The sequence below is a fragment of the Uloborus diversus genome, chromosome 1, assembly GCF_026930045.1.
Source record: "Uloborus diversus isolate 005 chromosome 1, Udiv.v.3.1, whole genome shotgun sequence".
NCBI classification, from domain to species: domain Eukaryota; kingdom Metazoa; phylum Arthropoda; class Arachnida; order Araneae; family Uloboridae; genus Uloborus; species Uloborus diversus.
Genome location: NC_072731.1, coordinates 49,754,742 through 49,782,640, shown reverse-complemented (window position 1 = coordinate 49,782,640; position 27,899 = coordinate 49,754,742). Strand labels below are relative to the sequence as shown.

At 31.7% G+C, this 27,899-nt stretch overlaps 1 protein-coding gene across 1 annotated transcript; it reads right to left on the bottom strand.

Annotated features, from left to right (window-relative positions):
- Nucleotides 1-639: 639 nt before the first annotated feature.
- On the bottom strand, nt 640-27,878 carry LOC129229543 (serine/arginine-rich splicing factor 7-like). Its single transcript, XM_054863868.1, has 5 exons — nt 27,800-27,878; nt 25,504-25,722; nt 13,859-14,017; nt 8,104-8,256; nt 640-5,137 (listed from the first exon to the last, which is right to left on the bottom strand). Exons 2-5 carry the CDS (start codon nt 25,716-25,718, stop codon nt 5,131-5,133), a joined length of 534 nt encoding a protein of 177 aa, XP_054719843.1. The 5' UTR covers nt 25,719-25,722; nt 27,800-27,878; the 3' UTR covers nt 640-5,130.
- Nucleotides 27,879-27,899: the final 21 nt, after the last annotated feature.

The following is a 27,899-nucleotide window of genomic DNA, read 5'->3' as shown; positions in this document are numbered from 1 at the left end:
AAAAATGACAAAATTAATCTATAAATCTAGGACTGGATGCAGACTCATTCACTGCTGAATAATACAAGTACGCAACAAACTAAAGCAGGAATCAAAGTTTAAAACACTTAATAATTCAAAAACTACATATAAATAATAATAAACTCACGTCAGTATTTTGGTATTACCATACGAAAACTTTTATTTCTTAAATTAACTTTTATTCGTATCTGAATTTTTCATAATTTTCTTAGTGTGTGTATATTATGTCATGTGTTGTTTGTGCCAAAGCCTTAAAATGCAGTTCTTTTGTTATTACAAACCCATGTTTTACTTTTTGGGTGACAAGTGAAAGCTTCATGAATATGACAACTAGCTTCAATTCCATAAAAATGTTTCAACTAATCTTCAATGACTTGGATTGCATTAAACAGTAACAAATGACGTAATATTCTTTTTTTTTTCCGTATTGTTATTTTACATCAGCTAAAAATGAAATCAATATGTCTATACAGTGAAACCTCCCTTAACGGACACCCCCGAATAACAGACACCTCTAATTTACGGACATTTTTGCAAGTCCCAGTCCCTCAATATCGGCCGTTCCATGTAATTCACTCTGAATAACGGACACTCCGAATAACGGACAGTTATTTCACAAAAAATTTCCCTTGCGATCGTAGCACTTCCGGGTTTTTTTCTTTTCACAGAATATCTTAGTAACTGCTTGCCTTACAAAGCTTTTCATCATCCACAACTGATATCCCCCCCCCCCCCGTCATTCCCTTATCACTCTTTCTTGGAATTAAAAGGGTGGTAATGGGCAGAGGCAGCGATTGGGGCTTAAAAGTTGAGGGCAGAAAAAAAAGAACTAAAAGACATGGTATTTTTTGCCGGCAGCAAAAAATGAAAAAAGAAAAAAAAGTCAATTTTGTTATGGCTAGTTTTGAGAGTATTGAAGTAGATAAGTGAATACTAATCTCAGTCTAACAAATAATGTACGTTTGAATTTTGTATACAATAACTATTTAAAAGTTAAGATAAAAAAGAGGAAACTGGGCGCTTTTTCTAACTGGGTCTCTCGGGAGATGCAATTGAACAGACCGGCGCCGGTAGTAGTCGGCTTTATGGTGCCGTGGTTTCGTTGGGTTGTTTAATTTTTAGATATGAAAAAGATTTGCCCATATTCAAGGTCATATTGCCAACAGTCAATCATGCAATAGTGACTCGAGATAAAATAAATAAATTAACCATAAAAAGTGTGTGTGGGGGGGGGGGGGAGGGGGTTGCTCCGCCGAATCGCCGCTGTTGATAATGGGATATTCATACCCTGAGATGAATATCCCAGGCAAGCGAAACTGCTTTTCATGTAGCAATCGTAGCTTTGCAGTTGCAAACTTTCCTGAAGGAGCGGGCATATTCGTGTTGATTTGCTTGATTTTTTTGTGTGACAATACTATTTGAGTTTTAAAATGGCAACTAAAAGAAAGAAACTGACATCGAAAGAAAAAATTAATGTTTTGGATGTTGCCGAAAAAGAAAAAATAAGTGTGCGTTGTCTTGCCGATCGTTTTCAAGTTGGGAAAATTCAAATCAGCGAAATTTTAAAAGATAAAGACGAAATTAGATAATTGTGGATTGTGAGTTCGAATGAAAATTGAAAAAATGTAAAGTTTCGCAAAACAGAAACCAGTGAAATCGACGAGGTTGTCATGAAATGGTTCAGAGCTGCTCGTGCAAGGAACTTCTCAATAAGTGGGGTATTACTCCAAACAGATTAACTACACTTGATGTAAAATGTAGTAAACCTTTCGCAATTGTTTCGATTATGTTCTACAAAGGGAACAACAGCCCATTTTGAAAAAGGTAAATTAAGTAGTTCCTCCTAATAGCGGACACCTCCCAATAACGGACAAAACTTCTAGTCCCTTGGCTGTCCGCTATTCGGAGGTTTCACTGTATTACATATTACCTTTTAATGGTAGTTGCTTAAGTGTAAGCCTTTTACTCAAGGAATGAAAACAAAGTTAAGGACAACACATGAGATCATCTTGCATACATCAATGTAGCATAGCTGCCAACTCTCTGGATTCATTTGGGAGGTTCCAGAATCTTGAAGCCTTCCCCTGAATTCTCTAATGAAGTAAATATCATTAAAATAATGAAATTTCTTAAAAAAGGAATTTTAAATCCCGATGGGATAAAACTATTGCTATTCCAAAAACTTTTTCTTGCTCGAGTCACACTGGATGACTTTTTAAACATATTTATGTCATTTTACTTCTTTTTAAAATGTGGTTAAAAAGTTCGCAATTTTTATCTGCTGTAAAAATGTTTGTTACTTGTAATGTTACTGCATATTGGAGAAAAACTTCTGAATGTATTTTTTTTCAAATCTTAAAAAAAAAAAAAAAATTAAGTTTTTAAATTCCAAAAAACAAAAGTAATCTGAATTTCTAAATCTCGGTTCCTGCAGGATTTTCAAACATTGAATATCAAGTCCTATCCCTACTTTTATTTTAAAACTCCTTTTTACACTCAAACTTATTCTTCCCATGTTTCCCTAATTTTATGTATAAATCCATGGTTTATTTCATACACAAAATAAGAAATTATTTTAATGACTATTCAATTATAGAATGAGCTATTTTCAAGGAGTAGCTCATGATTGAACTTTTTAGCAACAATAAAATAATAAATGCTGATTTTGTTCTAGTTCATCTAAAAGTTTCAGCATTTTAGACATAACCTTAAACAAAACACACAAAAGCTTCAAAATCAATCTTAATAGTGGGCAGTAAGGATGAGTGTCTATTTACTCACCTAAAATGACAATAAGAGTAAAATATTTAAAAATTAAGGACTGATGAAATCCAGTTTAAAACTTTGCTGTGATGGTATAAATGTTTTTTAAGAAACAATTCTTAACTTAAATGCTATAGTTGTGTGTGATAAATGTTTGTAACAAATGCTATGAAACAACTAAATTAAGATACTAGTTAAGTGCGTATTTAGTTAATCATACTTTTACCAATAGTATCTTCTGCACACTTTTAAGTGACCAAAGTGGATTTTAAAAATTATGTATTTTTTGCTACAAGTATTTTGCATTTGCTTTATATTGTGTAGTGATCATGTTCAAAAATTTCTTACAAAACCGTAAGTTATCCTAATACAAAAATGACATTTTTGCTAATACACAAATGAATTTTTGATTTTTTACCCCTGTAATCGGAGAACCTCCATAAAAAATTGCGGCAAAAATGGTCATCTTTACAAAAAATTTGTTTAAAACAAAATTCAAGGACAAAAGACACTTTTTCATATTGTAAGCAGATTTCAAGGTTTTTTAAAAGCATAGGAACCAAGAAATCCCCTTAATGTTGGCAGCTATAATGTAAAATTTTGTGATTGCTGAAAGCATACTTGCCAACTCTACTGTTTTCATCGGGAGACTTCCATTTGTTGCTTCCATCTCCCGATTTCCCGTTTTCTACGAATTTCTCCTGTTTTTGCAGTCAATCATCAGAAAATTTCACTTTCTTCTCAATAGATTGCGCCCTTTTCTAGTGTACCAATGTTAGGGAATAAGAATTTTTCCAATTAATAACTCATTTGGTAAAAAATAATTTTTTGGAAGCTTTCCACATTGCATGTTCAACGAAGCACGTGCTTTGCCGAAAATAGCAGCAGGTTTCAATTATTTTGAAAGTTTGAAGCTAATTCAACATGTTCGACCCTATAGATACTTATATTTTATTTTCATTATGTATTAACTTTTTTCTTCCGGATTTTAGTAATTAAATTTTTGTAGCTATTTTTTCGGTACAGACCGGGAAATGTACGAAACTTTAAGGAAAATTCACTCATTATTTGTTTTTCCTTTTCAGTTTATTTTTCATGCTGCTACCAATTAGCTTACATCTGCGAAAAATCCCCATTTCACTTTAATTTAGTATTTACGTTAAAAGCATAATTTAATCATTCTGTTGTGAAGATATGTCACTGGTGAATCTTCTATATACCTCTAGTGGAATCTGTTTTTTTTTTCTTCAAAGGTTGGCAAGTATGCTGAAAGTCTAAAAATGTGTTAAGAAAACCATGTTTTTCATCATTGTTTTTAGAAATACTAAAGTTAATGTTAATGACATAGTTAATGCAAATGTGACCTATATAATATGCTCCTGAACATTTCATTGCTAATATATTGCTATATTTATTCAATTGTGATGGGTATTGAACAAAATTTTAATATTATAACATGCTAACTTTTAAGCAAAAGTTTTGGAGTTCATTATATGCTTCATGTACATATTTCTTTGTATTAAATAAAAAAAAATAAAGCTAAAGAACTGAATATTTATTTCAACATAAAAAAATGATACATGTTTCATAAATCTATTAGCAGATTACATATACAAATTCCTTTTCTTTTTTTTTATTTTATAAAACAAACATCTCAGGAACCCGTCTATTTAAGTTAATTTCAAACATAAAACTTCATTGTAAAATGAAGTTGTGTGGAAATAATCAAGTATAAAGATACAATTGTACCAAATTCAAAATTTGAATTTTTGGTGATAAGTGGATTATAAAGTAAAACACATTTACTAGCCAACTTGAAAAGTATACATTCTTTCATATACATTTGAAATTAAGTTCAAATTCAAAAATATTTTGAACATATACCTCAAATTCCAATATTTGATGTTTAAAACTGATATTAAATAACCAAAATTAATAATCAAGTACTAATCTACCAGGACAAAAGTTATCATTAAAAATAATTGCTTTTATCGTTCTTAACACTAAGGTGTCATACATTTTGTGTCGCAAAAAATTTAAAATTTTTGTTACATATCTATTTCTTTCAATTTTAGTCACCTCCCCCCCCCCCCAAAAAAAAAAAAAATTTTGTGGAGTCATGACAATATTTTCAAAACATTAGTGTGAAATATATAAATTGAAATGTGAAAATGCTTAACAATATTTCAGTTTACAAATGATTGTAAAACAAAAAGGAATATATTTATCCTTTTTCCCCACATAAAATAATAGTTATGTTCAAAGGTTACTATTTGCAATCCAGATAAAATTGTTAAAATTTCTTCACTGGATGTTGTCCGTGAGAATGTTCAGGTTAAAGGTTCTTCATGGCCTAAAATATAAGTTACAATAAAATTAAAACATGCATGTTTGACATCACACTAATTTACATATTTTTAAATGTTTTATTGTCGATGGTGGAAGATGGAATCAGAACCACAAATGAATAAAATTATATTTAACTAACTTCTTGTTCTTAAAATATGTAGTTAAATGAGTTATTTGTCAACTGAAACAATGAAGTGCAAAAGTTAGAAAGTATATATATATATATATATACTATATATATATATATAGTCGGACCTCCATATATCGAAGTATCAAATTTCCGGAAAAAAAATTCGATATATAGAAACGATTTTATTGTACAAATCTCCTAAAACACCAAAATTAAAGCTAATTTTCGTGTTTAAAACCTAATTTCTAATTTATACGATCGGATTAAAGTTGAAAAATAAAAAATTAACAGAAATTACATTTTTGCGCCGTCATACATCTTCATTCTTCGACAATTAACTTGATTCGCAACATTAGGGGGATTTCGTTTCGACAGTGTAATCGAAAGAAAAGTAAAAAATCAATCTACTTGAATGACTTTTACTGAAGCTAAAAAGACTAGGACTGATAGTCAGCAGACAAAAGGGATCAATTTGAAACTGATTTTACATTGTTATTGGTTACAACTTAGATTTGAAATAAACTTGAGGGAATTTAAGAACTACAGAACGACCTATCTACACAGCCCTCAACCCCAGATTCCTGAGTTTCGTAGCAACCTTTATTGTGGGCATAATTTTCTCCCCTAATTTTCATTTTTCATGGGACAAACAGTCAGAAGTGGAAAAAAATCTACGAATGTCTCGAAAAAAAATTCGCGATATGTTGAGATTTTTTTGATATATAGAAACAATTTTTCTATGTAATGAACGTAGAAGTTTGCTGAGATTTTAATATCTAGAAAATTTCGATTTGTGAAAGTTCGATATACGGAGGTTCGACTGTATATATATATATATATATATATGGAGATTTTTTAAATAAAAGGCACTCTTTGTGCTTCATTATTGGTATAATTAGTTTAACACTGAGCAACCAAAAATTTAATGAAACAGAAGTAATTTAATGAAACTCCGTAGTGGATGACGTCACATCGAAGCTTCTAGAAGGAATCTGATGGTACGTGTGCTTAACGATAGCACTGATGAGTGTCCATTCATGTGACTCGGATATGCTAATGACCTGGGGGATATTTAAACTGCTTGCGGCTTATGTTCTTTCTCTCTTTGAACATTTCTTGTCGTAGTAGGCGGTCGCTAGATCGGTATTCGAACTTGTTTGTTCGTGCCCCTCGTCCTTTATTGAAAATGATGAGCTGGAGTTAGCTTATTTCCAAATGGGTTTCTTCGTCGAAGTTTTTAGTCGATAGTCATGCAGTTTGCATTACAGTATTAGTTATCTTGTACAAAAGTAGCATGTGGAGATATTATGTTCTTAGTATTTATTTTTATCATTTACAGCGTGTTTTAACTATTTACGTTATTGTTTAAATAAACGTCATGAAAGTTAGAAATAGTTTGTTAGTCTTATTTCAGAACTCACTCTGCTAGTATCAAAGGAAATATTGGGGAGATATTATTAGATTAGAAATTCTCCCTAACATTGATCGCATGAGACGTGAGAGTGCCAGTTTCTCCTTTTGCCATCGCCTCCCCTCCCCTTCCCAGAAACCTTTGAAGTTGACTAAATTCCACTTGCTGAGAGAGAAAAAAAAGCGCAATCCACTTTCCACCCTTCTCTGCGAGGGGAAGAACGGCCTTTTTGCCGCGGGTGGGGGGGACTTTGAATTTTCCGGAGCAAACTTAAACTGACGCGGAAAATCCAAGGTTGATCGAAATTTCCGGACAACTTCGGAAGTTCTGGAGCACTTGGCAGGTATGCAAATGACAATATTAGTTTTGTAATAAAATGTTAATTTTGTACATTACTGTTTAACTGTTTATTAATCTTAATAAGATTATGTATAGAACTTAGATTCATTTTTAAGCAGAACATGTATATTTTTCATAGTGCATTAATATTTTTTCCCCCAACCTCGATTTTTCGGGCATGCCGGATAATACAGAAAATTCTGATTATGGGATTTTAGAACAAAAAGATTTGAAGTTCTTCCTTTCAACATTTGAAAATTTTTTTGATTGCTCAAAAAATACTATTAAAGGAACTAACCCCCCCCCCCAAAAAAAAAAAAAATCTTTTGAACATGTACATCTAAAATGTTAGGTTAAGATTTTCAAAAATTTGATTCCTAACATTAAAGCTCCTTAATTATTCAACTTGTAACACCTATTAAGTCCAGGTTTTTCAGATCAGAAACAATTCATTCGTAAATTAATTTATTGTTTAGCAATATTTATTCCAATTAAACTTCTACTACAAACAAAAAATTACCAATATAGCTAACTGCACCAGAGATTATTTGGATGCAATTATACTTAAAACACTACTTCAACACATTCATTATCAATTGTAATTTCAAACTTCGCTCATGAAACCAGATATTTAGAAAATAAAGTTGTGTGTGCATTTCCTGTAATAAGATTAATCATGACATAAACTTGCTTTTTTAAAGAGTTTCAGTCAATAAACCCTGTAAAGGATTTTGATCACAATATAATTTTTCAATGCTTTGTATCTATTTGAAAGAAAAATCACATGGCTGCTCTCCAGAATTTTAATGAGTGAAATGACACCAAACATGCAACTGGGAGGGGAAAAAACAATTTTAAGGCACTGCACAACTGTTTGCCACCTCAAACATTTATCCATAAAATATGACTTATAGAAAAGAGGGATCCACTAGAAAAATGACTCAAGTTCTGTTTTAGACATATGTTTTACTTGCTCATTTTATCTAGTAATTAAACTTGCACATTCATAGTGTCCAAAGATCAGACTTGGGTAGCTTTTCCAGTGGAACAGTACTAATGTAAAGAATTTTTTTAAAAAAATAATGATTACCTTCCTCGTGAACCAGACTTGCTCCTGCTTCTGGAACGGCTATGAGTAGCACTTCTACTTCTACTTGGAGATCTACTAGCAGTTTTTGATCGGCTACGACTAGCAGATCGTCCACGAGATCGGGATCTACTTCGACGATTTCTAGCAGGGGATCTGAGTAGGTTAGGGAAAAATCAGATTAAAAACAAAAAAGGAATAGGAGACATGATATTTACCTTTCAAGTATATTAATATTTTCCTAAAAACATCAAACCATATGCTTAAAATGGGGAAAGTGGATAATATATATTTAGCTTCAGTAAATGAAGAAACATTTGCATGCTACTTGAGAAAATAAATGAAGTTTTAACTACGTAAAATCAACATTATAAAGACTTCAATGTCAAACCACGTATTTATTTATCACTTCTTTCTACATACTGGAAAAGGGTAACATATACTGCATGAATGTGCATAATATTACCTTTTGCTTTTTGGAAAAGGAGGCGGAATTCATAAGTAAATCAATTAAACATGAAATTCACAAAATTTTGCATTTAAATTAGAATTTGCATTAAAAAAATAAAAAACCTTTACCCTCAGTAGATTAGATTTTTTTTTACTTTTTAATCTCAACAAAATTAAGCAATTTAATTTGTAAGTGAATCTGAATGTTAAAAAAAAACATACTAATACAAAATATTCTATTTTTGTTAAATAAAGGAAAAGTAATCATTTTAGTAGAACCCAAATATGTACCTTCATTCTTTCATTAAACCAGAAGACTGATTGATGCCTGAAGCTACTTTGCAGGCTCAATGGATTATACCAACATGAAGGCCTCGAAGACTACGCAGAGAAGCGCAGAGTTAGGATGAGATGATTGATGAACTAATCATAGTCTCACATTGGTTTTGCTAGGCAGGTTTACAGAAGACCCCGAAGAGTAGCGTAAGTAGGCTGGGATGTCAAGGACATAAATGTCACTTGGAACTAATTGCTAGATGTAATGGTAACATGCATGCAGAAACCAAGTTTCTTTCCACGAAGCGCAGAATTAAGCTGAAAAAATTTTAGACAGATAAATAGGCCATGACTTTCAAGACTAGTGTGAAGTAAACCCTAGACAAATATCGGCTTCTCATCATTCATTAAAATGTAATGAAGCAACATTTGTCTAGAAAGTTGGCCACTACAATGAGGATCAGATTTAATTATAATTCATACCTAAGGAAATGGGATGTATCAAAGAAGCCTACAATTATTCTACTTAAGCTTGGATATGGCAAGAATTTATCGGTATTCGGTGTATGTCTGGAAATACAGTAGAGTCTCGAAAATCCGAGTCTCAAAAGTTCGAGGTGCTTTGTTGATATTTTTAAGGTTTACATTTTATAGACAAAAAATGTTTTAATCTGAAAATTTAAATATTTTACTATGTAGAACTTCCCTAACAATATGCAATAAGGTAATAAAAAGAAATGGAAAGGTTTATATCAATAACAGCTGCTAAGTGATATGAAATTCTTTGAATGTTAGAGATGGATTAAGAAACGCCTTGAAGAAAGTAGGAAGTAGGTTAATACAAAAAATAACTTGAAATTAAAACATTGTTTTGCCCCAAAGAATGAGCTAACAGCTCTTGGAATATCAGATTGCCATTTAAAAGGAAAGTGCAAAACTTGACGTGTACAAAGTGTATATGTAAAATTTTATTCATTTATGACAGTTTTTGTATTATGTGAGATACATACATACGCTTACACATAGCAACAAATGTCACGACAAAATTCATCAAAACTTATTCGAGGATGATCAAAGGGCAGTTTTTGGTTGCCTGCAAGTTTACACATAAGTACATGCAGACATCAAGAAAATAAACTAATCAAAACTCGTTTAGGGTTAATTAAAACATAAATTTATGCTGATATGTCAGTGATAAATTTTTAGATTAGACAATATTTCCTTTTCATAGCATAAGGAATTAAACAGCACATGTCCTTATGTAGTCCAAAGAATTTTTCAGATAATTCGAGTTTTCAGTAATCCGAGGTAGGGCGAGCCCCAATTATATCAGATTTTCAAGACTCTACTATAATTAAAATACTTGTGATTTATACTGAAGTTAGGATCGTTTCTGTTGTTCATAAATTAAGATTCCGAAATGTTATAATCTGTTGTGTGTAATAAGACAGGGTTGCAACATAATTCTGGAGGAAAATTTTAGAATCCTCATATAAATAATTGCCAATGATAAAGCAACCTATGTGTATCAACAATGAAACTCGCGCCATGGCATGATAATTTGATAGGGAGTAACATGCAGAGAAAGACTTTATTGTGACAAGGCGGAACTTGATCCGGTGACTTAACTCTTTTACTGGTAAGACTGTCATTTTAGGAGTATGAAGAAACGTAGAAATGGTCAACAATGACTGCTATCTACTGAAGTTAAGGATTAATTCACTGTAGTTGGGGTAAAACTTAAACTACCAAAATATCACCAAACAGGCAATGGCTGCGGTCAAATGTAGGAGCAAATTTTCACCCGTCATACCATGACGGGCAACTTTCTAGTCTATAAAACTTTAGAAATTCTAAAGAATTTAGATGAAGAAAATCTATTGTAAGATTGATATTTTCATGCCAGTTACTGCTGTCTTAAAGGGGGAACAGAGAAATTTGATTCATAGAATTTTGTTGTAAACCTAATTGCAATAAATTATGTTAAGTAAGTAGTGAAGTGTTTTCAAGTGATTTAATTTTTAAGCACTTTTATTATACTTGGCCTGATTGTGCTTATATCTCAGCAACTAGACCACTTAAAAACTTCGGGATTTCACTAAATGATTTGCTTTATCTAAAGGTACAACTTAGCGCTGAAAAATTAAAGTTCTAAAATAAAATTATTTCAATTAGGATGGAAAACAGCAAATTTCATGTAAATTCCTCATTAAATATTTAAATATAAAACCCATTGTTACAAATTTTGTTGCCTTGCAACAGAAGTTATAGCCTATATATAGTCATTATGATTACTATTAAATTCTGTTGCCTTGCAACAGAAGTTAATAGTAATCATAATGAAAAGTTTGAATCAAGGCTTCTCTAAAGCAAGCATGAAATGTATTGCTCTGCACTGTTATTGCTCTTGTAGGTTTTTATTTTCGCCTACACCAATGATCGATAAGAAGGCTAAGTAAAGAGACGTATTAGGGTCTTTATCTCGAGTAACTTCTATGTTGTGAAACATAAATTTGTTTGGGAAACCTTTTATATTTAAATGGATTAGTACACGTATAACTAAATCGTAGAGAGGAACCAAACTTTCCCATTAAGAAAAATATGCATGTTTCAACACTCAAATTTATGATTCAAAGCTAGATAATGATAAGGAATTCTCTACATGACTTGAGGCGCACTCTTCTTTGCTTATAGTGTCATTTTCTTGCAATTATTGGAAACTACAGGAATACTTGAATTGTTCTTTATTTTGTCCTTTTGAGTGCATTATGAAAAGTGCTTAGTATTTTTTAAAAAATTCTGTTATTTAATCTCAAAAAAAAAAAAAAAAAAAAATTGATAGATAATTTCACAGAAGTATCTTAAAACATATCGCAGTTATTGTCAAAATTAGACATTTTCTCAAATTTAAGCCAACTTTCCAATTTGTGATCTTTCTATTTTTTTTAAAAACAAAATGCAATAAAGCTGCAAAAGTGAAAATGCTATTAATTTAAATTGAAAGCAATAGTTGCAATCTTGAAAACAACCTCTGCAAAGCTAAAACCTTTAATCAAGTGAAGAAAATAATCGCACATTTCCGATTGTAAGTAAATAGATTACGAGGAGAGAGAAAACATGAAAGAAAGGGGGGGGGGAATCTAGTACAGGGGTGGCCAACTTTTGTGGGAGGGGGTGACACTTTCTGGAGAAAAAAAGATGTTCAGTTGTCCTCTCACTGATTTTTCTTTTGAAGTTCTGCGTGCCACTTACAAATTTTTTTTTCTCAACATATTGAAAAATATGAAAGATGGAAAAAATGAAAATTATCACTTATGGGCTGATTAAGTGATTTTTAGCCAAAATCGCATTTTTTGGTCATAAGTCTGTGCACAGCAATGAAGTCATTTTAGAGCTGTAACAAAGTACGAGCTTGTACTTTATTAACACTACAAATGTCAGCAAGAAAAGACAGGTTTAAATCCTTAGCAAAAAGAGCTTCGTGATAGATGGTAAATAATGATTTGCTAACTAATGTTTCTGAATGTTTTACTACTTTCTCTTCAAGTAATTTTCAAGCAATGTAACTATGCTGCCAACTATGCAAGGCGCTCTATTTCTGCAAACATTTAATTTTTTTCATTGTATTTTCTTAGCTTTAATTATATATTTTAGTTAAAAACTAATAATAAATAATTGCAATATTGTAGCTCAAACAATTTGTGCGCCAACCTCCTTGCCCCTGTTAGTCATCAATACAAAGCATCACTATAATTCCAGAATAAGTTATAGAATTGACCATATTTTGACTTCATTGTATTTCTATTTCAATATAAATTACAAGTAAGATTTTAAACGTTTTCTCTGAATGTGAGTAATATTTTTAGAGTTTTTTCAAGATCCTGAAAATAACATATTCTATTTTTTTTTTATTTTTTAATAAGTCTGTGTGTGCCACTTTTACCCTGCCATGCCACAGTGTGGCACTTGTGTCATCGGTTGGTCATCCTTAATGTAGCAGACATTGCATTCAATAAATTTAAGATATTCTTGAGACCCATGGGTTAAATGAAAAAAAAAATCCCGTTACCCAGCCGTCGTGACATTATTTTAGATCGACTCTGAAAAACATGGAAACAGAAGTTAGGGGCCACTGGGCACAAAAAGGATAGGATAGGAACGCTGCTGGGCGCAGTGCCATCTCGAATTGAGTAAGAGTCGGTACTAGAAGTCTTGCATTTGGCTTCCAAAAATAAATTTTTCAATGCTTAGCTCTAAATTTGAGACATTGTGACTAACTGGTTTTTAATTTGTAACACTGAACAAAGCAGGCAACTAGAGTCAGCTCTGCGGAATGTAGATTGAGCACCACTGGTCTAGAGCAAATGCTGCGCTATAGTTGAAAGGGGAGTAAAAAGCTTAAATCACTTTTAGTTTAAATTGCACATTTGAAGTACTTTTCCCTGAAATATAGCTAAACATTTTCTTATTAAATAGTGTAAACAAGAAAATACTGATTCAATCTGACAAAACTATCAAACTTCTATCAAATGAACTTTTTGAATCTATTTTGCTCAATTTTAGGTTTAAATATTGCTATGATGGCAACAATGAAAATTTGGTTGAATTGAATCTAAATCAGATATTCCATCAAAGATTTATACAAGTTTGCTGCATTAATACTTAGCCTTTTTGATGTTCCTTTAAACTCACTCCGAATAAATAGATATTTTATAACTGTTAATGACAAAATGAGTAGAACAAAAGTTTAAAATGAAATTTTCAACTCTTTATAAAAGGAAAATGCTATTTTTATTATTTTTATTTTTTTAATCATGTGATAGGAAAACAGTCTTGATGATAAAGCAGCCAGGAGCTAAAATTCAAAAATTTTTAAGCAACAGAATGAATCCCCTTCAAGCTTTATTTATGATAGGATTCAAAAAAATGTTTTTAGGAAGAACATTTAGCATATATATTTGTACAGTACAAATGGCAAATTCTCAAATTTCAAATGGTAACAGTTTTTGAATAAAGATAAGCCAAAAATTACCTTCTACTGTAACGTTTGCAGTCACGTGCATAGTGTCCTCTCTCTCCACAATCATAACAGCGGTCATCAGGACGAGAAGAGCGTGGTGGTGGACCTCTGTAATTGTTTCTGGACCGTCTAGTAGATAGTTCTACTCTTACTCGACGACCACAAATAGTTCTAGAGAAGTTTAGAAAGAGAGGTACATAGTTATATTTTCTAAACAAACATAAACATTTTACAGGCATATATTTTACTAGTGGTACCCGCACGGCTTTGCCCGTAGTAGAAAATTAAAAGGTCATTTGGTTCGCCTGTACATTTACAAATAATGGATGATAAATTTTATGCCAATTGGCTACGATCATTTGCTCGCCAATGCAGGGCTGCCATTGGGTTATGGTCCCAAAAATAGTCATTTTAATAGCCTCTTAAATGAAAAATAGTCGCCAAACAAGATAAGTAGTATCTAAAACAGTCTCCAATTTTTTAAAAATAGAATTAATATTAAATCATGATACATATAGTACTTTGATGAGTAGACATACCTCAGCTGCATGATATATAAAGCTTTCCTCAGTTACACAGAAATAGCGTTCTGGACATGGTTTCTTCATGCCATTTCAATAAGAATGTGAAAGCATTGTGCATGTGTTAAATATATTTATAAAAGTATGAAAAAATTACAGCCGGTATTTTTTTAAAATGTCTCAAAACATAAAAGTTTTTAAAAAAAATTCTTTTTTAAATTTCTTTTAAGTCTAATCAGCCGGTTTTTTGTCTTAAATAAAGCAACTTATCATTCCTATTATTCTCTATACCCATTAAACAAAGCAAAATTTTTGCCATTTTTCATAATAGGATATGATGCATAGCTGCCAAGTGCTCCGTTTTTCCCGGAGTTTCTCCGATTTTTATTGCGTGCTCCAAAAATCCGATTTATTCCAAAAAACTCCGTTTTTTTTTTTGACTTGACTAGTACACTTTTCGATTGCTGAGGAAAAAGAAGAAATTTGCCTATCCTCGAAGGCAGGAATTGTGCACAAACACAACAAAAGAGAAGACAATTTGATGCTTTGGAAGTATTAGTGTCAGGATAAACACTGAGGGGGAGCGTCAATCGGAGAACGTCGTTTTTTCATAGAACATTTCAGCTACGTGTAAAACGTAGCCGCCATGTTTGGTCATTCACAACAGGGAAGTAGACGATGCTTAAGTGCCTTTATTTTCAAAGACAAAGCAGAATTGGGTGTTTCTTTTAACTGGAAACTAATGAAAATAAGCAACATGTGCTGCAAAAAAAAATTTTTTTTTTGTTATTTTAAATAATTTTATTAAGAAATGAAAACAATTGTACTATTTTTAAAATTTCATCTTACCTTATTGCTTTGGACATGAATGGGCTAAAAATTCTCAATTAAATTGTAGTTTCATGGGGTTTTTTATTTTAAAATTATTTTCATGCAACAAATACAAAATTTTATATCTGAATTTTTGACTTAGTCGCCATATTTGGTCATTTGCGAGATTTAAGTACTCAAGACTTGTAAGTGACCAAGTTTTCAAAATCGGAACTAGATGTTTATTGCAATGCAAACTATTGAAAGTAATGCAAAATAAGCTGTTTTTTTTCCGGAAAATTCGTATTTTTTTTTTCTTAAAATTCAAAATTTTTTCTTCAGAATATTATTTTATCATCATTGCTTTAGACACTAATATGCTAAAAACTAACTATTTCGTCTAAATTTTAGTTTTTTAAGGATTATTAATTATTTATAATTACTTTTAAAGCAAAAAATTCAAAAATCTATCATCTTAAATTTTTCGCGTTGTTGCCATGTTTGGTCATTTGCAACATGGAAGTAGACTAGACTATTAATAGCCTAAGTTTCCGAAAACAGAATTGGTTGTTTGTCTGAATGCAAACTATTAAAAATAAAAAAAAGGCAAAAAGTTATGTTTTTTTTTTTTTTTAATTACTTTCTTGAAGGGGAAATTTTATCTGTATTTGATCCTCTCTCATTGCCTAGGAGGCTTTGCTATAAACTAAAACTATTTCATCGAAAATGAAGGTTCCTGCTGACTTCTCATTTATTTATTTGTTTTTTTTTTTTTTTTTTTTAAAGATAATTCAGAAAACTATTTTACTCTAAATTTTCCATGTGCAAAAAAAAAAGTATTGAATAACTCTCTTTTAGAATGTGCAAAGAGAGAGAGTCCTATTCATATATTTTTCTTATGTAAGTTGTAAAAACTGCTCCCCCCCCCCCCCAGTTTGTATTTCAAAACTTTGGCGACAGTGGTGGCCACTAAGTTTTTGGAGTCTAGTGGCCACTGGCCACTTAGAAAATTTCCGAGCCTTGACCTTTACCATGAAGTTGTTTTACTTCCAAGTATGAGAAGTAATTGTGTTTTAATTTTCAATATGTTCTTATGCAATGCATTTTCAATGCATATAGGATATGTACAAAAGACTATTTTTGAATAGGAACATGATTTCGTGATCCTATTTTAACCCTCATTGCTCCTATTTTTACCCTTTAGTGCTCCTATTTTTTTTATCTTGAGGTTGGCAGCTATGATGATGGATAACCGAGTAGTCTGTAAAGAAACCATCGGCTGTCTACCATATGTCAACTACAGTTGAACACAATTCTGTTTCGAAGCATTGCTAATACAATAGCTATTTTTTTAGGTACAACAGACTTTTAAATTCAGAAAAAAACACTGTTATTAAATTCACAATCACTTACACATATACAGTAATATTTTTCTTTCTTTGTGTTTTTGTCATGCATTGTACATTAACTTTATTGTGCAAGCTTGCCAATTTGTCTTCCTCAAAAAAAAAAAAAAAAAAAAAGTGCGGAGAAAAATGTCAAATTTCAACATTTCCCCATTGTTAATATCGAATTCAAAACTCGTTTCATCAAATATTTCGAAAATTCATTTCTGCAGATACTGTCGTTTACCTGCCCACAGTATTATTAGCACTCATATAATTCTAATGGTTCTTAGTAGGCATGTGGTTGAAAGATTTTAACACGTCATCCCCCAAAAATTTTCACTATTAGTAGGGTTTGAATATGGACTTACAAATGAGTCAGTGAGAAGCAAAAAGATGCAAGTGGACATTTTCAAGTTTTGAGTAAAACACGTGTAAAGATAACATCCTAGGTAGGCTTTCATGGAATTTTTTTTCTAAATCATGCTGTATAGCAGCAACTACCAGAGCTACAAGCTCTTGCCCCAAAGCAGAGGAGAGGTTCACTTAACCATTTGCACTGGTTATCTCCAAATTTTTAATTTTGCCACTTACTTTTCTTCTCACTGCCTCCAACGTGAAACAAATAGACATTACAAAACACATAAGTGTCGATAACACATTATAGTATTCAGTGTTCGCGCTCAACTATCCGTAACCTGGGTCCCAGGGACCCATTAATGAAATAGATTTGGGTCCTTTGGTGGAAAAAATGAGTCCCTTAAATTTTAAACAGGAAATCTTAGCTTATAAACAAATAATATACAACTATTTATACTTAGGGAAAAGAAACTATCCACATAGTTATTTAAAGGTATGAAATAAATTAAATTGGTTAATTTCGTCCTTTTTTCTGTGATTATCATATTTTCAAATAATACACTTGCAAGACTTAGTTATTTGAGAAACTATTTAATCAAATACAATAAGATAAACTCAAAATTTACTTTAAAGTTGGATTTTACCATGAAACAAAAAACAAATGCCCTTGATTGATCAAGCAGCAAGCACTCCCTTAACCTTTACTTTTATAAAAAAATTCCTAGGTGTAAAAAAGCGAACAGCCCCCCTCCATGAATTATCAAATATCATTGGCAATTTATTAGAAATAGAAAAAATTTGCAAGCGAATTAACCCAACGCAAAAATGGTGATCGCAAAAACGAAACATTTTCTGACATGAGTATGAAAATTGCTCATTTGCAATCTTAAATTAGTATATTTGACTTCATTTTGACTATTTCAAAACATCTGTGTTGGCTTTCGTGTTATTTTTAAAATCTCGCCATTTTCAAAATGGCGTGATTTTAATTGAAAATTTGCAAGTCCAAATAAAAATTGCCCATCAGAAATAGGTGAATTACTAGAAAGTGAACATGATCCAAGTGCTTTTGTGTAAAATTCAAGTATTCATAAGCAATTTCACAAGAAAAATGTGAAGTTCAGAACTTTGTGTTTAGCGCGATCGGGAAAATGTTCGCCATTTTTTTTCACCCCTGCTTTTATTGAGGATGCAAGATAATGATTTTCAAAAGTCATTCTGGTTAGATGAATGCAAAATATCCAAGCGTTAACTTTAGAGTTGTCCTGTATTAATCCTGAAGATTGCATTGAAACCACTCTTACGTTTAGTCTTTATTGCTGTTTTTAGGAATTTCCCAAGATAAAAGTTGAGGGAGAACTTATTCTTAGAATACAGTACAATGGGATATTTATGAACATGCAATATTTTGCTCCCTGAGCTCTGCCCAGGAGGTCACTGTAAGCTCCAGTCTTATCACTAAAATTCCATTGACTGATCAACAGTAGGGGGTGTGTTTGAATAGCTGATAAAGAAATAGGGTCATTTTAATCCTTTTCTACTGATTCTCCTGGTTGTTTAAAAGCATTCACTAGATAGATCTTCAGCATTTTCCCCATTTTTTTTTTCTTCTGGCTTTTATCTTTTGGGTGTTCTGGGTCCCCAGGACCCGAATTTTCACGGAAGTTGCGTCCGTTTCCCGCAATTTTGCGTAAAAAACCCGCTATAGCGCGTAAACGCGAACCCTGGTATTTTATATGGTAGATCAGGCTTTTAAATCACAATAGAAAAATGCTTAGCACTGCTCTTAAATTCACAATCACTTTTGCAGATAAAACAATCTTTAGTTTTTATTTATATTTGCACATTTAAGTTTTATTAACGTTTACAGAAAAATGAAAATAATAACGTTGGCGAGGAATTTATACATCCATCCCGTGCTTGATGGCCCCAGGAAAAAAAAAAGGGCTGTGGTGATAAATAAAGCCGTGCTAACTCATTTGGCGATATTAGCATAGTTTGGCAAACCTGAGTGAATTCAAAATTAGAAAAAATTGGCCAAGGAACTTGGAGCTAAAGCTTTTTTTTTTTTTTTTAATTTAAAAAAAAAATCATCAAGCTGTGTTTTTTCCAAAAAAAAAAAAAAAGGAAAAAGAAAATGTTTTCACTTTTTTTTATCTGTCGCATTATTTACATTTTAGTCGCTTTTAAGCTGAAATAATAGCAGTTTTTTTACAAAGTAATCATTTTTGCCTTAATTTAAGCTAAAATAGTAGTCATAGTCTACAACTCTTTGCAATAGTTGCTTTTTTAGTTGTCAGTGGCAGCCCTGCCAATGTTACTGTAATACAGCGTTTCCCAAAGTGTGTTCTGCAGAACCCTTGAAGTATAAGAAGGGTTTTGCAACAGTTAGCCGTTGCATACATTTATTTTCCACCAGTTTCAAGAAAAATGAAACAATCAATATCAAGAATCTAAAATGTCACTTCAGACTGAAGTAGTAGTTGTCCCAATGTTTTGCATTGCCATGCAAGCAGTGGTGCAGCCACGGGAGGGGTTTTGAGATTAAAACCCCTCCTAGAACACAAGCATTCATTTCCTCCGTTAAAATCAAGGGAAAAAAGCAAAGTATTTGAGCTTTTCCAAGCGGAATAGTTTTCAACAAAATGTCTTACTGCTTTTAATGATCGGGAAGTTGTCGAAATTACTTTTCAATTCTTAAATATAAAAGTTGTAATTCATGATGAGCACCCCACGTCCCCCCCTGATATAAGATAGCTAAAATGGTGTCAATAAAGCTCTAGAGGATATCATGGTCCCTCAGCACATCCATCACTGCACAAATCCTTTTTAGGGACATCTAGAGAGAGAAAGCCTATTGCACCGGATTTTCTGAGGCAATTAACCAATTCTCATCGAAAGATCGAAACTGTTATTAGCTAGCATTTGACATTCATAAAGACATGACTGTATTTGAGGAGGAGGTTTTAAATGATCTTGCGAAAAACACACACACACACACAAAAAAAGGGGGGGGGGGGATACAAGATTGAAGAAAAACCAATAATGAATATTCTGTGCATTTTCCCACTTTCTTCGTTTTATAGTGATATCAATATGAATTATTGTTTTTAAGCAGTTACTTTGAATGAATAATTACTAATTTGTAGAAATTCTTTGATATTGAATAATTATGCATTGTAAATGAATGGGAATGAAAGCAACAATTTTCAATTTTGAAAACCCCTCCCAGAAAAATTCTCTGGCTGCGCCACTGCATGCAAGCATAATCAAGAAAAAAAAACATCTGACTTGAGGAAAGTTTTTGACAATGCTTCAGAAAAAGTTTATTTTGTCAACTCTTGTTTTCTCCAGTCAAGACTATTTAGCAAGATTTATGAAGACATAAATAGGCAGCAAAAATCACTACTTTTCTATATGAAATATATATGCTAGTAAAAGGTTGTATGAACTTCCAGATGAAATAAGGTTTTTTAACAAGAGCAAAAGGCATCAATAATTTCAGCTGTTTTCATGTAGCTAATAAATACTTTGTTGACTTTTTTTTTAGTGAACTGACGAACTTAAGGTTTTTATTCAAAGGAAAACAATAGCCACATTTGTTGTGAGAGACAAAATAAGAGCGTCAAAAAGAAAACTGAATTTTTGAGCTCCTTGCCTAAAAAGAAAAACATAGAATGTTTTGCTCTCTTAAAAGGAATTTCTGCCGGAACCAATCTCGATGCAGAAAATGTAGTGAAATTACATTTTGAGACAATAAAAATTATTATTGTTTATTTGAGAAACCAATGACACTGTCCATGCCTGAGTATGAGTCATAATTGCAATTCAGAGTCCATCTGCTGGAAACCAATTTTCTGATTCAGTTTCACTCAACAAATTTTAGTTTGATGTCGAAAATGAATACAGTTATTGGGTAACAAATCTGTGTTTAAAACTTCTCCTTTTCGTAACAAATTATGAATGCAAAACAAGCTTTCCAGCCCGTGTACCCCCCCCCCCCCCCGAAAAAAAAAAAATAGTTCTTGGAATCATACTTTAAATCTATTAGTGGAAGCCAAGAAAAAAAACCCCTTCGAAATGTAAGGTTTTGGTAAGACTGTACAATTGCGCTTTTTAGTGTTCAAAGTTTAAATATTTCCAAAGTGAACCTCTAAACCTTTCTCATTCTCTTTTCGTTCCCTAAGACAGACTTAAATTTTATTTTTAAAACTTAAATTTCGGAAAATATTTAAGAAAAGACCCTGACTTGATGAAGATTTGGGAGAGAACCCCATCCCCCCCAAACGTTACTTTTAACTGCAATTTTTTGAAGCAAATTTAGAATATTTCTCCAAGATTGGCATCTGACCCCCCCCCCCCTTTTCGGGTTGGAAGAATATGGATTAAATTAGTTCCCCTTTACTTCCTTAAATGAAGTTTTCAATTTTAAGTTCAATAATTTTTGACGGTTTAATGTTTTAGATATAGGGTTTCCGCTATGGTCGCATTTTTCGCAGAATGAGAAAACACCATCTCAATTGCGAAAACAAAGCAATGCATTTTTGCTTTTTTGCTGAAATAAGAAATTTAATAAAAAAAAAAGAAAAAATGTATGATCCTAGAGAGAGGAAGCATGCATGGCCATGATCAACTTAATCTTTTTAGCTATAAGATGATTAAACAGCTATTAAGTTCAATGAGACTTTGTCTTATCCTTCATTATGTCCCCCAATAACTGCTTTATTAGGAGGAGGGACTGCAACCTTCTAAAGACCAATCATGTTTTCTTTTTTTATTTTGCGTTTAAAAAAATATCTGCTGTACTTATTTCTTCAAAGATGTCACAGATAAAATTTGAGTTTTATTTTTCAACTGAAGACGAAAGACACTGAGGCATATGTAAATATATGAGAATGTGTAACATTTTAGCATTTTGCTAAAACTTTTCCCTCAATTTTAGCTTTTATGCTAATGAACTTTTGAACCCAGCTCTAACCCTAATTAGATATGTCTCAATGAAAGGGTGGCAAAGAGGGGAATCGTCCGGCAGAAACGTAGCTACACCACTGTCTATATCATTGGGCTTGTGAGGCATTTTAACCTGTTTCGGAAAAGTTAAAAATCAGTGAATTTTGTCCATGAACTTCACTGTAATTGTTGATTTTAGAATGCAAATTACCCCCCCCCCCCAGAAAAAAAGAAGCGATGGAGAACCCCTCAAGCGTAACGGAAATATCCTTTCAGAATAAAAGCCCCCAAATAATAATTAATAAATAAATAAAACTTCCCCTTCCTTCCCCGCCTGGGCACTCCGGTTAACTAGCATTTTTGTTTATTAGAGTTTATTATTTTACTATTATAGAGTGCTTTCTGCGATTTGAGTAATTTTTTAAGTAATAGAATTTTAAAAAGAGAATTTTTTGTCCCCCCTTCCCTCCAAACATGACGCACAAAATGATGGTACTTTTTACCCCCTTCTTGTTGGAAGGGTAAGAAGTTATTTGCAACATATTTAACATTTTTTTGGGGGGGGGGGGATGTTCATGTCTTGCGTTTTAAAAATGAGCAACTCCTTGATATTGATGATGGATCAAAGTAGAAAATACGCATTCAAAAGAAAAAAAAAAATACAGTACATATTTGCTTGTGGCTCTATATCCCCAACTTTCAAAAATGTGAAGCAATAAAAACGGAACCTCACATTAAAATTGACTTCCGACTTTTCTCCACAAATCGAGAACGTTTTGCCCATTAAGGTTTTGCTGTGGTTTTTTTTTACACAAATGCACTCTTTGCAAGGTAAGAAAGCAGGGTTGGGTTTTGAACAGTCCAAAACTGGTTTAGGACAGGACAGGTGGTTTTTACCATCCAAAACTGTCTTAAACTGTCCAAAACTATGCGAAAGCTAAAGCGGTGTAATATAATCAATTCATATTTACTGCAACATTCGTAATTATTAATGAGGTTTAATTAATGAGTATCTGATGATATTTTTCTTCAAAATGCTCATTTAAAAAATATTTACTTAAAAAAATCCAATTAATACTGCATAAAAACTTCCTCATGTAACAGTTGGTAGAGTTTTGAAAGGAAATTCACAACACTACCAAGACAACTAATTTTAGTTTATTACATTTATGTTAATTATTGCACTATATTTTAAACATTTTCTTTTGCACACATGCATAGGTGTTGAAAAATTTGGTTTATGGAAGAAAAAAAATACCTCCTGCATACAAATTAAAATTTTTAGTGAAAAATTTAACTTCTATGTAACTAGATTAAAATCAGCTTCATAAATAAGTTACATATATAATTTTACTTGAATGTTCATATTGAATAAATATATTAAATAGTCAAAAAAATAATTTTGTCACACTTTGTTCTGTTTTTGATATTTTCTCACAAAATATAGTTTCTTAAAAAAGTAGTTTGGAACACTTTTGGACACACGGGTTTTGAATAGGATGGTAAAAACTTTGTCAACTCTGCTTTCCATTTGCACACATGCATAAATGTAGGGGAAATTTAGTTACTACTATCAAAAAAAAAAAAAAAAAATCAGAAGAAAAGAACCAAATATACTCATGCATACAAATTGAAATTTTAATCAATAATTCAACTTCTATGTAACTAGATAAAAAACAGCTGCATAAAAAAGTTGAATGCTCTCACTGAATTAATGTTCAGTATAAAACATTACTTTGGTACATTTTAATTCTGTTTTTGTTGTTTTCTCACAAAAACAATTGTTCTAAAAATATAGTTTTGAACACTTTCGGACAGGACGGTAAAAACCAGGGTTTTTACCGTAGTGTCCAAAACCTTGCCAACCCTATAAGAAAGTGAAATTTTATAATCATGTTTACCATTTAGAATAAACAACAATCATATTTATGTAAGAAAAAAGTTAGTTTCCACAATTATTTTTGAAGTGGTTCGTTTTTGCAAATCTATACAAAAAATTGGAGAATAGGAAATTTGGCTTTTCCAACTTTTTGAACAATTGGCCGTTTACTTTAATTTAAGCTTCTATTTGACGGGTAAATAATTTATAATTGCATTAGAATGCCTGTATCTATTTCTTTATTGTTTCGTTAAAACAGTAGGACTGAAGTCGATGAAAAGTCGATCATTAACGCCGCAACGGTGGAAAAAAGTCACTTAAATTTAACTTTTTAATATGCAGACCCCGTGGCGTTCCTTCCAGAAATTACTGTAGCCAGCCAATGAAAAGTTTAGGATCCGCTTGTTTCTTTTGCTTTTCAAAATTGAAACATGCAAAAGATTATCAGTGCGGTATTGTAAAAATAAGAATCAAAGCACAAATTAGAAGTGCTATACTAAAGAAAGAAAAAATAGGAAAAAAAAAGGAAGAGTAGGAAAATAAGGAGAGAGCTCTAAAAAGTAGGAAAATTAGGAACTCTTTGGGGTCTCCATATACCTAATTGATCCCTTAATTTTCTATCTTAACAATAAAAATTAAGTTTGTCCCATCAAGTAATAATATTTTGGAGATAAAAGAGAGCTTGTACAGAGCATTGAAATTGTACAGAAACAAATCTTGCTTTAAAAAATCTTACTGTTCGAAATGTTATTAAACTATTGGAAGAAAGTTTTTCATTGTCAATGAAATTACTTTTTCTTTCAAAAACAGATGCAAAATTAGTTTTCAGATTTTTTTAATTAAAAATTAATTATATTATGATTAATATATAACTAATTTATTTTAATTGTATGATTAATCTTAAAATATTTTTTTTATTAATAACTATTGTAGTAAAATTATAATTTAATCGAATTATATATACTGATTGCGTATCAAATAAAAGTCAAGTCAAGACTTGGAAATTTTATAAACTTACTGACCACCAGTGTTGCCGAGTTTCAAAGTACAAAAGAGAGGGATGGAGAGTTTAAATAGTTTTGTTTTTCATAAAAAAAATTTAAAAATAATAAAATTTTTAAAGTTAAAATATATTTGATTATTTTTGGGGGAAGAACCCAGATTTTTGGCATCACACTGAATCTCCCCCCTCCCCAAGTTTGCATTGGGATGAACATCCAATTTTATTTTAGGAACCTCAGGCAATTAAGTCTTGTCTACTTCTATCTTGTGTATAACCAAACATATGAAAAACTGAGATCATATTTTTGAATTTGTTGCATAAAAATTAAATGCTTAAAAATATTCAAGAAACTACAATTTTGGAAGAAATTGTCGTTTTTTTTAGCACATTTGCAAAGTAATGACGATAACATTCTTCATTTTGCATCTTTCAAGAAAATAATTAAAAATTACCAAGGCACATTATTCTTTTTCTCAAAGCACATTTTGCATTATTTTCAATAGGCATTAAATTTCTTTTTTTGTCCAGTTCCATTCAATTTCTTCCGGCATCCCAGCTTTTTTATATAAAAAAAAATTGCCAACTTTTGCTTTCAACCTGCGTGAAAAACAATGGCACCAAGAAGTGAAACTCTTAAGTTTTCTCGGCAGGTGAGGGTTAAAGCAAGGGCTGTCACAATGTATACAGCAGGAATGATACAACATGTGATGCAATGCAATATTTCAAATCTTAAATAGCAAAATACTTACGATCCGTCTAATGCTCTTACAGCATCTCTAGCATCACGTGAATCTTCAAATTCAACAAATGCAAATCCTGGTGGATTTCTAGCAACCCAAACATTGGTTAATGGACCATAAGCACCAAAACTATCTTCAATTTCATGCTTTGTACCACTATTTCCTAAATCACCAACATATACTTTGCAATCAGGAGGGCAGCCGTTGTCACGATAACGGGACATAATGCTTAAAATAAAAAAGCAGACATACATTAAAGAAAAAGCAATTTTGTAATCAAACAATGCAAAACATCTTTAAAATAAATTTTTTTGCAGAAATATGTGTGTTTTTCTAATTGAAAACAAAAATTTTACCTAAATAAACAATTTTACCTTAACTTATTAAAAAAATTATTTTTGTGACCATTAAATCAAATTGTCTCAAGAAATTTTTTTCTCTTGGTTCTTCAGACGGGCGGAGGGGAACCTTTAGTTAAAGCTACAATTATACAATCTGACCACCTACAACAATTTTATTTTCACTAATATAGTTTTAGCGTTCAGCGTTCCCATCACAAAATTTGAACTTTTGAGTTTAACCATACCAATATTGTTTCTCATGTTATCGTATTTTCCCCAAAATTAATCAGAGTACACTATTTTAGGGTTGCCATAAAAAAAAATTTAGTTGCTTTAGTAGCCTGAAATTTAAAAAATAGTCGCTTAAATAGTCTCCTCAGAGGAACAGTTAAGTTGCATTTTTAAACTGTAAAGTTGCTTTAACCAATAATCTTTTTTTAATTTGCTAACTCAAAAACTACATTGCATGACACAACCACATCTTGAAACATCACTACATCTAGTAAATACAAGAAAATCAAAACTTAATTTCTCAGATTTAACTTTTGTTTCAACACTAGTTCATTTCTAGCATTTTTTGATGGAATTACTGTTTTAAAAATGTAAGTAACCTTTTATGTAACGCCACAAAGATGTTACGTGTATCGTCACGTTTTAAGTGTCTCAAAGTGAAAAAAAAAAAATCTTCATATATATATATATATATTTTTAATTTTAAGACAACATTAAAGGAGTTATAAATTGAGTTTTGTATGTGATTGAAACAAATATATAATTACTGCTTAGTTAAAAATTTTGAACATTTAATCTTTGATGACAAATTTAGTTAATCATCCAAATTTAGTTTAACATCCAAATGTAACCAAACTGGGAGAGGCAAACATTCCAAATCTCAAAGGCATACCGTTTAGAGTTGTGTGAGATACGTACACAGACATTGGGAGAAAACTAGTGGTAATTAACTTAGGAATTGTCAAAATGGATATTTCAGGCGTCCGATAGGTAAAAATGCATGTGCGGTAGGGGGGGGGGGGGGAGGGGAAAACCCAACTCAACATCAGATCAAAATGGTAAGTTAGTGAACAGTTGAGTTAACATTTTTTTGTTATTACAATACTCCCTTTTTTATGTAAAAGGAAGTAAAAATTACAACCGAGTTAGAAATCGTAAGTTTTTTTCTGGAGGTAGTGCATACCTTTTATAGCAGGAAATATAGTTATAGGTAATTTTCCTTTACATCCCACTTTAAGATGAAGTCTAACTCTGACTGAAACAATTTCATAATACTGCAGAATGTTCAGGGCCTGATTAAGATATTGGTTGGCTGTAGGCCTAATTCTTTTTTTGAACCTCTCTCCACCATATTCAAAACATCCAATTTTAGTCATTGACTCAAACAATTTTTGCCATTTAGGGGTTCGCAGGTCACGGCGTATTCACTAATCAGTCCTTGAGAATGTTAAATGGACGCAAGAATGAAAATCTATAGATTTTCTTGACAAATTTCATTTAGCATTTTTTCGAATTACATAAAAAGGAAACTGATCAGCATATCGTCCTTTCGCACTGTCCAAGTTGATTTCAGTCATAAAGTCTAATTAAGTATCTAATTGCCTAAGAAGCTTTAACACTGTTGGCATGGTCCGATCATTTATACAAGAAAACTATTCAATCAACTGTTTGATGTTTAAGTGTAATTTAGTTCAAATTTATAGTAAGCTTTATAAAGGGAATAAGGAACATTTTAATACTTTTAAATGGTACATGAAATGTCTATTAACCAGGTAAAACTTAAAATCAATCTACAAGTACACTTAGCAAAACGGTGGAAAAGCTGCCCTGAAGATAAGGAAATAATTGCAAATACGACTGTATAACTTCAAGAAAGTGATAGCTGAGCACTTAAAGTTATTTGTTTGCACATATAACAAAAGAAACTTTGGAAAATAACTTGAAGGTTTTACCAGTTTTTAGGAAGAATCAAGCAACAAGACGCAGCTACCGTTAAAGCCGCAATCGTAACCGTAATCAGCCGGTCAGAGATCGTTGCCAAACTAACAAAGA

Bases quoted from the DNA above. Each gene is read 5' to 3' on its own strand.
- LOC129229543 (XM_054863868.1), bottom strand. From the start codon at position 25,718: ATGTCCCGTTATCGTGACAACGGCTGCCCTCCTGATTGCAAAGTATAT. The intron at 14,018-25,503 runs GTAAGTATTTTG...AAACTTCTCTAG, and splicing joins GTAAGAGCATTAGACGGATC to AACTATTTGTGGTCGTCGAG. The intron at 8,257-13,858 runs GTAATTTTTGGC...TAACCTACTCAG, and splicing joins TGCAAACGTTACAGTAGAAG to ATCCCCTGCTAGAAATCGTC.